At 33.7% G+C, this 13,970-nt stretch overlaps 1 protein-coding gene and 1 long non-coding RNA gene across 2 annotated transcripts in view; both read left to right on the forward strand.

The window, feature by feature from the left end:
* Positions 1-1,193: 1,193 nt before the first annotated feature.
* Positions 1,194-5,314, forward strand: LOC100648000 (polyubiquitin-A). Its single transcript, XM_003402262.3, has 2 exons — positions 1,194-1,338; positions 2,425-5,314. The coding sequence occupies exon 2, from the start codon at positions 2,431-2,433 to the stop codon at positions 5,170-5,172; it is 2,742 nt and encodes a 913-aa protein (XP_003402310.2). The 5' UTR covers positions 1,194-1,338; positions 2,425-2,430; the 3' UTR covers positions 5,173-5,314.
* Positions 5,315-9,212: 3,898 nt separating this feature from the next.
* Positions 9,213-13,970, forward strand: part of LOC125385335 — a 131,860-nt gene continuing 127,102 nt past the window's right edge. The window contains exon 1 of the long non-coding RNA XR_007224451.1: positions 9,213-10,167. This is a non-coding gene — a long non-coding RNA (uncharacterized LOC125385335). The remainder of the gene's footprint in view (positions 10,168-13,970) is intronic.

A 13,970-nucleotide genomic window follows, 5' to 3' on the forward strand; every position in this document is an offset into this window, starting at 1 on the left:
AGATAATTTTTGTAAATTACGAACATAATTTTATATAACATTCATTCTGTTTGGTGCAACTAGGCGCCACGGGCAATCCCTGTAAAAATAGAATGGCATTCAACATGTTAAAATTGTACATAGTATCGTAAGTAAACGCTTGTTTTTTGAAATTGTCATGTATTTCATGTAAAACAACCATATAAACAGAATTTTAATCTATTTTCATAGTCATGATTTGTCTAATTGCATTTTTGTTTGTTTTTGTTGAAATATACAAGAAAAAATGCTGTTTTCATTATGCTTTGCCAAAATTATTTGGCTTATTTGGTAAGTAATATCAACGAAATGTTATTTTAAAAATAAACAACTACATTATTTTAATTATATTAAAATATATGTATAATCTTGATTGCAGTGCCTAATTTGAAATATTACTTCAATATCCTAATATTTTTTTGTAAAATAAATTCTTATTAAATTAATAAGTTTTCATCAATTTCAAGATTATTACATCAGCCTAGTATCGTATTGCGATCTAGCATGACTTCAATTTTGATGTGACACGTATGAATAGTGAATTGCTTTTGTGCGACAATTTTTATTATTTGAATTTTTAGGATAATTTAATATTAAATCGATCAAATTGCTTAGAAAATCAAAATCGACTTAAATTGATTAATGTGTTTAATTGATTTGAATAAAATTCATCCAAATAAAAAATATTCTAAACATAACCAACATATGCTCTATATACAAACGTGCACGTACACATACGTAGCTTCTTAAATGTTGAGATTTCTGGAAAATGATAAAATTAGTATATTGTGTATAAATGTTGGTTATATGTATAGTGCATTTACTAGAAAATATATTCTGAAAAACAATGAATCATGAGTTTTCTTTGTTTAACAGTTTTCCTATGCGCCCTCTAGCTGTATAATATTATCATCAACATGTGACAGCTCATAGAAACATATGTATTTACACATAAATAAAAATTTTGGTTGGTGGAAACGTATCATTTCAAAACTAATAATGTGCCATAAATGATTTTATAAACGGTATCAGTTTAATAAAATTTATTCCACAAAGAATAGCCTTTGTCTCAGAAACCAACCAAACGTAGCGACGTCAGAGATTCGATGACGATAAAAATATAAACCAATAGGCATCTTTCTAGAAATCTTCTGACATGCTTGCGCATGATCATTGAGACTTATCATTCCTGATATAAAAGGAACGTTCGCTGTGGTTTCAATTCAGTTCAGTATTGGACGTTGGGTGTTTTCAGAGGCAGAACGTGAGACTTCTTAAATTTTATTGAAATTTTTGCTGCAACGAGCTATTACGAAGAAGGTAAAACTTTCGTTTGTTTATTATATATATTATGAATTTGTTGTATTTTAATTTTCGATAATTGTAGATTTTCTTGATTTTACCGATTTTTACTTCCTTTTTGTCCTAAATCATTTTATTCTCATTGCTGAATATATTTCTTGTAACAAGACGACCAGTGCTGAATAAATTTTGCAATCGATTAATTATATGCTATGTGAAATCTACGAATTTAATGGGTTCAGTATGCCGGACATGCATTTCACAGAACGTATTATTACAGTTTCAGCAGTGAGAGAGTTAATTATCAGTATTTAAATCCTTAAATGCGTTGTTTAGAGAAAGTAGTAAAATAATAATGCAACATAATTTAATGTAACAGTAGTGATCTTAAAAACATCAACCACAGGTGCAAAGTTTAAAATCTATTTTTAACAAAATTTCGAAGGATATATTTTCTGTATATTTAAAATACATATATTAATATAATCGAAGAATCTTTAATAGTTAATTGTTGAGAAAACTCTAGAACTTTCTATATCATTCGTTACGTTTCTGCTGCGTAGTAACAGAAAACAAAATGGCGATTATTGATTCTCCAGTATGACGCCATTACCTCTGTGTCACTTAGCATTACTCAGATTGAAGCCTTTCATACGATTATTTTAAAAAAAGGTGTACAAATAGAAACCGTTGACATTTAGCTACAGCGAATTATACCGCGAGAATAACCATATTTGTGGAATAATAAGGAAAATTTTTTAATTTATATAATTCTTTTTAATATAATTGTGCACAAAATACTACCACTTTTTTTCTGTTGAAATGAAAGACAAAGATTATTCTGTTTCAAAACGATACGTGAGTGATGTATGATAATTAAGGAATATATCTGATGAAAGCCGTCTGAAGTATCAGGTATGATAGAGAGTTATGTAAAAAGTAATATAAAAATGGTACTAAATGGAGGAAACAAAAAGCTTATAATATGGTAATCGTATACACAAATAATGTACTCAAATTTCAAATAGAACATTTTATTCCATTAATATGAATACATGTTAATATCAATTAATTAATTACAAAATTTATTTTATTTTGTAACAGATAATCATGCAGATCTTCGTCAAGACACTGACAGGAAAAACTATCACACTTGAAGTTGAAGCTTCCGATACTATTGAGAACGTGAAAGCAAAAATTCAAGACAAGGAAGGAATTCCGCCGGATCAACAAAGGTTGATCTTTGCTGGAAAGCAACTTGAAGACGGACGCACGCTCTCCGATTATAATATTCAAAAGGAATCGACTCTTCATCTTGTCCTTCGCCTTCGTGGTGGTATGCAAATTTTCGTCAAGACCCTTACAGGGAAAACTATAACTCTTGAAGTTGAAGCTTCCGATACTATTGAGAACGTGAAAGCAAAAATTCAAGACAAGGAAGGAATCCCTCCAGACCAACAAAGGTTGATCTTTGCTGGTAAACAACTGGAAGATGGACGTACACTCTCTGATTATAATATTCAAAAGGAATCGACTCTTCATCTTGTTCTTCGTCTGAGAGGAGGAATGCAAATTTTCGTCAAGACCCTTACAGGAAAAACTATAACTCTTGAAGTTGAAGCTTCCGATACTATTGAGAACGTGAAGGCAAAAATTCAAGACAAGGAAGGAATCCCTCCAGACCAACAAAGGTTGATCTTTGCTGGTAAGCAACTTGAAGACGGACGCACGCTGTCCGATTATAATATTCAAAAAGAATCGACTCTTCATCTTGTACTTCGTCTGAGAGGAGGAATGCAAATATTTGTAAAAACCCTTACTGGAAAAACGATAACTCTTGAAGTTGAAGCTTCTGATACTATTGAGAATGTCAAGGCCAAGATTCAGGATAAAGAAGGTATTCCACCCGATCAACAGAGATTGATCTTTGCTGGTAAGCAACTTGAAGACGGACGCACGCTGTCCGATTATAATATTCAAAAAGAATCGACTCTTCATCTTGTACTTCGTCTGAGAGGAGGAATGCAAATATTTGTAAAAACCCTTACTGGAAAAACGATAACTCTTGAAGTTGAAGCTTCTGATACTATTGAGAATGTCAAGGCCAAGATTCAGGATAAAGAAGGTATTCCACCCGATCAACAGAGATTGATCTTTGCTGGTAAGCAACTTGAAGACGGACGCACGCTGTCCGATTATAATATTCAAAAAGAATCGACTCTTCATCTTGTACTTCGTCTGAGAGGAGGAATGCAAATATTTGTAAAAACCCTTACTGGAAAAACGATAACTCTTGAAGTTGAAGCTTCTGATACTATTGAAAATGTCAAGGCCAAGATTCAGGATAAAGAAGGTATTCCACCCGATCAACAGAGATTGATCTTTGCTGGTAAGCAACTTGAAGACGGACGCACGCTGTCCGATTATAATATTCAAAAAGAATCGACTCTTCATCTTGTACTTCGTCTGAGAGGAGGAATGCAAATATTTGTAAAAACCCTTACTGGAAAAACGATAACTCTTGAAGTTGAAGCTTCTGATACTATTGAGAATGTCAAGGCCAAGATTCAGGATAAAGAAGGTATTCCACCCGATCAACAGAGATTGATCTTTGCTGGTAAGCAACTTGAAGACGGACGCACGCTGTCCGATTATAATATTCAAAAAGAATCGACTCTTCATCTTGTACTTCGTCTGAGAGGAGGAATGCAAATATTTGTAAAAACCCTTACTGGAAAAACGATAACTCTTGAAGTTGAAGCTTCTGATACTATTGAAAATGTCAAGGCCAAGATTCAGGATAAAGAAGGTATTCCACCCGATCAACAGAGATTGATCTTTGCTGGTAAGCAACTTGAAGACGGACGCACGCTGTCCGATTATAATATTCAAAAAGAATCGACTCTTCATCTTGTACTTCGTCTGAGAGGAGGAATGCAAATATTTGTAAAAACCCTTACTGGAAAAACGATAACTCTTGAAGTTGAAGCTTCTGATACTATTGAGAATGTCAAGGCCAAGATTCAGGATAAAGAAGGTATTCCACCCGATCAACAGAGATTGATCTTTGCTGGTAAGCAACTTGAAGACGGACGCACGCTGTCCGATTATAATATTCAAAAAGAATCGACTCTTCATCTTGTACTTCGTCTGAGAGGAGGAATGCAAATATTTGTAAAAACCCTTACTGGAAAAACAATAACTCTTGAAGTTGAAGCTTCTGATACTATTGAGAATGTCAAGGCCAAGATTCAGGATAAAGAAGGTATTCCACCCGATCAACAGAGATTGATCTTTGCTGGTAAGCAACTTGAAGATGGACGCACGCTGTCCGATTATAATATTCAAAAAGAATCGACTCTTCATCTTGTACTTCGTCTGAGAGGAGGAATGCAAATATTTGTAAAAACCCTTACTGGAAAAACGATAACTCTTGAAGTTGAAGCTTCTGATACTATTGAGAATGTCAAGGCCAAGATTCAGGATAAAGAAGGTATTCCACCCGATCAACAGAGATTGATCTTTGCTGGTAAACAACTGGAAGATGGACGTACACTCTCTGATTATAATATTCAAAAGGAATCGACTCTTCATCTTGTTCTTCGTCTGAGAGGAGGAATGCAAATTTTTGTAAAAACCCTTACAGGAAAAACAATAACTCTTGAAGTTGAAGCTTCTGATACTATTGAGAATGTGAAAGCAAAAATTCAAGACAAGGAAGGAATTCCTCCAGACCAACAGAGGTTGATCTTCGCTGGTAAACAATTGGAAGATGGGCGCACACTTTCTGATTACAATATACAAAAGGAATCAACCTTGCATCTTGTGCTTCGTCTTCGAGGTGGCCGATGATTTAATATATTGTTCGCACCTTAATTTAAAAAATTATATCAAGTAAATAAAAACAAATTTTTTTACTTTTATCCACCATAGCTATTGATCGCGTGATATTATCCTATTAAGTATTTACCTGAAATAAATGGCATTATAAATAGCTTTTTCTCATTTATATTATTCCTCCTTAAGGATAGTAAATTTACAGCATAGATTTACTTAATTTAAATTAAAAATTATTCATGTTAAGATATTCTCGTTTAAAATTCATTGTATATGACCTGCGTTGTATATAATAATCTTGCTTAAGACTTAATTTAGTTTTATAATTGAAAATTTGATGTATTGGTATAAGTATAAAAGTGAAAATGGTAAGGTATTTGGATGCCAGTGATTTCTGATCGTTTTGTTCAGATGTTGCTTCAGTAGGATTTTGAAATGAAGATGCATTACTTATAATGTAATTGTTATGTGTTTGTATTTAAAAGGGGTAGAAATGCCCATGGACCATTAATGAATTAAAGCCTGAATAAATAAGAAAGAATAATAATCTTCCCTAAGGATTTATTTCCCAGTGTACTGTAAGTTATTATCTACAATACAAATTAAATACATTAGAATATTTATTACATTTTTTTATATGGATTTTATATAATAATCTTCAATTTGCATTACAGTACCGTACAATATAACATTACAATAATTTTTAAAATAAATTACGATATTGTTTATCTAACAAAGAAATCTTGTAGTAGAATACGTAGTAGTAATACGAAACTAGCTCTACAAGAAATATTTTCTCGTTCTACTTTGACCTTAAATCGATTAGAACCATACGAAAATTTATAATGATTATACATCATATTCATTTCTAATCTAAACAATATATATAGTTGTTCAATGTATTTGTTCTTTTCGAGCGTATTAATTTGCAACGTTAATTGTAATAATCCGAATGAGAATAAGCATATTATTTGTACGTCTCGTTGTATTTTATATAAATTGGAAGAAATTGAACGAGGCGATGCGTAATGGTCAGTGGCACTGGCGACGGACGGTCAGCCTACAATTATTTATACTTCAGCTGGTCAGATGCACGTGGGCGGCAATTCGATTAAAATTTTCACGCGCTGACGAAACATGAACGAATTTTCGAGTGTTCCAGCTCCGCCCAGTAGTTTAATACCATCGTCGAAATTACGAAAATTACCGTTCAATTCTGTCGTACTTGAAAACTTCATACACAGGAATACACTATGGTACTTTAATACTGTACGGTATATATCTGTTATTATCATGTTGTTTCAAGAGCTTTGCAGTAGCTCTGTTTCAACGAATCTTCCCTTTCAGAAAGTTGGAATATTTTCTGACGTTTAAAGCGACTTATAATTCTGTAATGTAAGTTTTACTATTTTAACTTACTGAAATGTATTTATATAATAAATAAATAAATAAATAAATAAATAATGCAACTGTAATGTATATACTGTAATAATTGCATTTATTTTTTATTTTTAAATTATTTTCTATAAATTTTTATTTTTAATTAAGTGACACAAAATTGCAGTGGACTGTAGACACCTTTTTTTTTTTGTATAATCATCATATTTTGAACGAAGTTTTTTAAGTATATTATTACAATGGTATTTCTTATTAGTAAATCCAGAAAATTATATTTATATAGACGTCGTTATTGTTTTTATGTAATCCAAAGATCATGTATGTTTTTCAATTAATAAAGCTATAATTCCTTTTACCTTGTATAAGTGGCACGAAAAACTTGTATGTTTTATTTTTCTTCTGCGTTATCTATATTAAATATAATATAGTATATTTTTGTTATTCATTACATAGATATATATATATATATATATTGTTTGACAATAAAAATAATAAGATATATAATAATAATAATAATGTATAATGTGTATGTATATATATATATATAAACTAATTATATATTATATATATAAAATAATTTATATAAACACGTATATACATACACATTACAGATACATATATCGTATTATTTTTATTGACAAACTCAAACATGAAGATGATGATTAGTATACAGTATACAGGTAACATACAGATATGGTACAATGTTCAATTAAAACTTAACCGTAACTCAATTTCGGATAAGCGGCAAAGCGAAATGAATTTTTCGTACTCTGCTGGCACTAATTATCATTCGAAACACCGCCTTTCACCGCTTAATCGTGTTAAGTCGTTTCTCAGCTCTCCGTTCTAATTAATTTTCCTCGTTTCGAGTCCGACCACGGGAATAACGCTTTCGGTGGGTCTAAGTAACTATAATTTTCGTTACAAAAGATGCGTTTTCTCTTTCTGGCCATGACGTATATACATTGCAGGATAACCATCGAAGAAATTATAGACAAAATTTTCAAGTTTATTAACCTGTTAATTCCTTATTCTTTCTTATCCTCTTCTATCATTTTCTTCGCTTTGTGGTTGTTTCCAAAATTTTCTGCTAATATTACTGCATTTCCTGATACGTTGCCGTAAGTGCCGAGAAAAAAATGCCTCGCGGTTTCAGCATAATTTATATCGCGATAAAACGTGCAATTAACTTTCGCGTGGTCGGATTAAAATTTTGATTAAATCGTATCGTCCGCGTAATTAACGCGAATGTAACTCGTATTTTGCTAGCAAACACGATTAGATAAGTTTATCTGTAAATACGAATCATTTTGCTTGGTAAATCGTGGATCAAAATGAAAATTAGTTTTAGCGAAAATGTTAATTAGCAATTTAGCTAAATATTTAATTTATGATACATTTAAATCAAATATATCTGAGAGAGAGAGAGAGAGAGAGAGACAGAGAGAGAGAAAAAGAGAGAAAGGGAGAGAGAGAGAGAGAGAGAAATTGGAGTGGACTCTGGATTATTTCCAAAAATAACTTTAATCTTTCTAACTTGTAATGTAAAAATAACTTTTAATTTTTCTAATATTACTCTAATGTACATTATCTGTAATTTACCTAAATTAAATGAGTCTCTCAAAAGCCAAATTGCTCAACATTACTTTTTATCAATTCCTCCATTTCGTTAAATGCACATTTAATGTACAATTATAAAAGAACAAATTATCGACTTACATAATTTCATTCATCGCAAGATGATGACAATACATAAGGTACAGTGGCTCACGAAAGTATAGCAACATTCCTAGAAACTTTTCATGTATATATTATAGAAAACATTAAAAAATTTCATTAGCACTGTAACTAGACACGATTATATTGGTAAAATTTGAAACGGATCTGAAAACATATAAGGTATTCACCGAAAGCATACATTTCGTAAAGATCATCAACGTGTTTCAACAGTCGATTATTCTTTATATTAATAAGCCACAACTTGCAGTGGGACCACCTTCAGCGCTAATGGTATGTGTAAGACAACTGAACATTAATTTTTCTTATGTTTATGTTTGCAACAAACGTCTTGTAACTTCCATGTACGTTCTCGAACTGATTCCAACTTTTGCTGTTACAATCACGATAGTTGTATCTCATTTTCGAAATATTAAAAAGTTTCTTATAATGCACATAGTACCGATATATTCATAGAAATTATGTAGCAAGTGTTCGAACACTTTTGCGAGTCGCTGTAAATTCAAGAAACAGTGTCTGTAACAATAACATTTATTTGTACTTTCCTATTTATGCAGTTGTTTGGTGTGGCTTCTCAAATAACATTCTTATTTATTTGAATATGTTTGAAATTTACTTGAACAACTGATTTATTTCAATTTACATAGAACCTTATCGTTTCGTTGCTAGTAGGTCTGCTGTCTCAGAAGAAAGAAAGGGCAAGGAAGAGAAGGAGAGAGGATCCTCCGAAAGATCCGCGATAATCCTGCGATGGTTCCGCCGCGTGAGGACACGGGGAGCACGACGTGTCTCACGGCGAAGCGTGTATCGCGTGTGTTGCCTAATGGTGGAAGGAAACGTTATCCAGAGGCGGGCAATGGACGGACATTACTGTACGGCGTACCCTGGTAGGGCTGAGAGAAGTCAGCCTCCGGGATATGGACTCGTACTCAGTCTTCGAACTGGTCTCGTACCGCGCTCTATGCAGCGTGTCACACAGCCCCGCGAACAGCGGCAGCTTAGTTAACAACACCGTGTGCCGCTCCGCATCGTCGACTCCGTCGTCTCTGTCGCTTGCTAAATCTTCCTCCTCGTCTACCGGCTACCTTCACCAGTGTGTCGTGCACGACTCTCCTCCGCGACATTTATTCGCCGACCTAACTCTAACGTATTGCTTGGAATTCGTGCGGAATTCCTATTGGATTCGCGTGGAATTCCTATCGGATTCGCGTGGAATTCCTATCGGATTCGCGTGGAATTCCTACTGGATTCGCGTAAAATTATCATTGGATGATCGTTAAACTCTTGTGCACTTTTCAATAAATTCTCATTCAATTCTCGGAGTTTTCCCTTTCGGAACTCTCGCAAATTCCTATTGAATTCGCACGGAACTATCGTGAAATCCCCATTTAACTTCCTTCAAACTTTCGCAACTCTTGTGAATTCATTGAATCTTCGTTGAACTCTCGTGAAATTTCTATCGAATCTTGTTTAATTCTCGAAACTCTCGAGACTCTAGTGAAATTCTTGTCAAATTCTTACAAAACTTGCGTAAAACTTTTGTCAAGTTCTCGCGAAACTCTCGTAGATCTTTCGCAAATTTCTCAGTCTTTTCATGGGACACAATCTTCCAATCCGGCCGAAAGAAATTATTATTTGAAACGAGATCGATAGCAAGGGGGAAGTTTGGATTTGTCTGTGATTCGGTGAAGAACAACGACTGAAGCAAAGACTGTGCGATATCGACGAGTGGATTTACCAGAAACGAGTCTATGACACGGAGGATGACACAGAAGTAGCGACGACCTAGTAGTGGATGCAGAATAGAGAAGCGAGATTTTCGCGACAGCACGATGGACCTTCTTCTGTTGATCGGATTGCTTTCTCTGATATCAGGTAAGAAATTTGTATATCTCTACCGGAAAGTTTCGTTCGCTGACTGGTTCACGTCGGATTATGAACATCGATCGAAGGCATAATACGTGGCAAAGCAACGATGCGATGTAACAGAATGGAATATCGAAATGCGTAGAAGGAAACAAATATTTAAACTTAAGTTTTAAACAGTACGAAAGATAAAGTTGCTCTGGAAATATATACCGGCACACCTCGGATTTCGTAGAATATTCCTTGTCCCGTAGTGAATAATTTATTCACACGTGTGTGAGCTATTTAAGGCATTCTATTATAGATCTTTGAAAAAATCTGTTGACTGTAATTTTTAAATATTAGAATCACTTCCAATGTGTACTTTGAAATATATCATCGTATATGTATAAATAATTATAGTTAACGGCAGTTAAAAATATTAAATTGTTTTATTGGAACAATAATAATTCAATAAAATAATTCAATAAAATAATATAAAACGAAAAATGTCGTATATCTATCATTTATTTGTAAAACGAAAGAAACACGTTTCTCACGGTAGAACATCCTCTTACAATTGTTATCTCCTTAAACTTGCTTTCTATTATTTATTTAAAATATTTGAATTATTTAAAATTCTCGATTTACGAATTACTTAACGAATTATTAACTTTTGTTTCATTGTGAGAAATAAAAATCGGACGCAATAGTCACTCTTTATGTACACTAATCTGTCGATGAATTTAATTGTTTAATCGTTACCAATCCTGGCTGATTAACTTTGGAAGCATTAAAACATTTATTGCTCATACCGTCGAGAAGCATCGATAATAGCCCGATACATTATTCCGAGCGGGTTTTGCTCGATCGAAACGAATGATGCGAAATTTGTCGCTTTGCAAAACTCCGGAACACGCTGTTTTTGATGAAATATCGCGGCCTGAATTATCGAGATGCGATAATTGCATCAGTGCTAATAATCAAAACATCATTCGGTTGTACAGTATTCGTGGCAATTTGCTATTACGTTAAGAAATGATTATTTACTTAAATAAATAAAAGAAGAGAGAAGAGAAATATAGACGTTAAGGTACATATCTTTATACCATAGAAATTGCCATAGAAAATCAATCTTAAACAAACTTTCATGAATAATAACAGAAAGACACAATATAGATGTTCTAAATACAAATAACGCAGATTATAAATCGTCGTCAAATAATAGAACGTTAATTTCGGATTCAGAAATTGTCGATAGAAAACATGTAGCCTTTCAAGAAAACGATTTTAGGCTGCAATGTGTCGAACCTTAGCTGGGACATTCTACTTCGTTTGTTGCATTGCACCGTACAATGCATCGTCCTGCCATCACTTAATCCGTATGTATTACCGATACACCATGCAAAATGCTGATTCGGTAATTGAACACACGTACATTCGAAATACAGTAATTGGAAATGCGACTTTCCTTGTAAGTCTTCATTTATAGCAACAGTGTCGGTTTCCATTTCTCACCTATCGACTGTACCCTTTCTCGTAAATTGAACGTATCCGATTACAGGGAGTTTGCACCTATCCAACGAAGACACAGAGGCATTGCCGGTGAATATTTTACAAAACGGCGCAAACGCATCGGGCCTCTAGCAATTTTGGGAATTTTCGTTGTGCACGCCTGAAATATTTGCCGGCCCGTATTTTCGTGCAAACGCATAATCGGAAAAGGATACGCGATATTTCCCCCTCGGCAGGCACAGCTGCCACGAGCACAGCCAGCTTTTATTTTTCTGTCAACAACGCTCGTGCAAGCTTTATTACGCGACGAGGGAGAACACGCGACTGCCTCCAACTTCTCTATCGAGGTTTCCCTGTTTCCCTCGTCCCTATTCACGCCATCTTCTCTTGGTTCGCGGAAATTCCGTCGACACGGAATTCGTTCTGGTTTCACGGTGACTGTGCTTTCTTCTAAAACTGTTATCGCCTACGCTACGGAAAACGGAGAGAGAATGGCCTGTAGCGAACGATTTTCTGCGATGAGAAACCCTCGATATGCAAATTATTATCTATCGGGGAAATTGTCGGAAATTCGCTCGGTCATGTGATTTCCAGCGTCGTGAAATACATCTTAAGTCTGATTTACGCTGGATGAACGAACGTAAATTAACAAGATCATGAATTATGCATCTATATCATCTCGCTTACAAGTACAGTATTCGAAATATTTAAGAAAATATGAGAAAGTAAATGAAAATACAATTCTAGTAATCTGGATTCGGTTGGTGAAGTAGCGAACTTCAAAACTACTTTAATAACACAATATCCATAATATCGATAATAATACAATATCTCATGGTACAATGAATACTTGTAAACTCCTTCTGTGAATATGTTACGTGTGGTACACGGTACATTATAAAGTTTCACTAGCTTCATAATGAGACGCAACTAACTTGATTATATTGGTAAAGTTTGAAACAAATCTAAGAACATATACGTAGAAATTACAAGATATCTCTGCAAATATATATTTCACAGAGATCGCATTATTTAGATTATTTAAATAACTAACTATCCATAGTAAGGCTAAAAATTAAGCGGAATCATATTTAATATTTATTATACGCTTAAGATGGCTATGTATACTAATACTATATATCGTATACTAATTGTTTATTAAATACATACATATGTTTGCCATGATATCTTGTAATTTCTTTATATTAGGTCGTCCGAAAAGTTTCTTTCGTTTTATAAGAAAATAATGGATGCATAACATCCATCGAATTACGTATGATCCATTTTATTCTATCAAAATAAAGATCACAACGTTCGACAGATTAGGTTTCATGTTTGTATAAAGATGCATCGCTGTAAAAGATGTGTTTGTAAAAGAAAGACACTTTTCGGACAATTTAATATATAAAAGTTTACTATGATAAGTATTCAAACAATTTCGTGAGCCATAGTATATGTACATAGTAAAAGATTCGTTTCTTTTAAGCGCGGATACGGCTTGAAGCGTAGACTTAGAGTTAACGCGTCTGTAGGAAAAATTCAACGAACACTACGATCGTAGTGTCGTTCCGCGCGAAATTTCCATCGTTCCTAAAACAATTTTCCTATGGTTTTAGCATCGTCGATTTAAAACGTAGAAAAGGCGGAGTTCTGCGGTATTGGAAACGTCGACTTGGTATCTCTACTTGCCAACTTCATTACCAGGTTGTGGTGGCGCGGCTTTGCGCTTTCTCATGCCAACTTCTCCGTTTGATAGCCGAATTGCGTTTAACAACGTGGCCAACTTTCTTCCTCTTTCACGCTTCTGTGCAATACCATTGCGGTGAATCACGTTGCCGAATTTATTGATCGTCGATAACACCTGCAAGACAATCGCATAAATTTATATTATTACGTTATAACAAAGAATTAGTAGATTAAAAAGGAAGTATCGGGCAAGGCAACAAACATAGTGTACTATAAATTTTATCATACGTAACACAACTGTCGATATTTGCTTCCTATAACAAAATTGAAAGTGCATATGTTTTATATTTAATCGTATTACTATTATAGTTATTTTCTAAATTGTTCGTTTAGAATTCTCTGTTATTTTGTTGCAAAAGAGATATCAGGTACTCTATTTAACTCATAGTCGCTTAAAAGTGTCGTGAATGTGGATATTAGAGGAAATCTATTAATTTTTATCGTACAAAAGATTGTCTCAGTACTAAAGCGATAAGTGAGCTGAAACATAGAAATAGTATTTTTTAAAGCATTTATGGAATTCAAATTGCCACGTATCCATTTTTCTGTCCATCTGTTTTTCAATCTTTTCG

The sequence above is a fragment of the Bombus terrestris genome, chromosome 6 (genome assembly GCF_910591885.1).
Source record: "Bombus terrestris chromosome 6, iyBomTerr1.2, whole genome shotgun sequence".
Taxonomy (NCBI): Eukaryota; Metazoa; Arthropoda; class Insecta; order Hymenoptera; family Apidae; genus Bombus; species Bombus terrestris.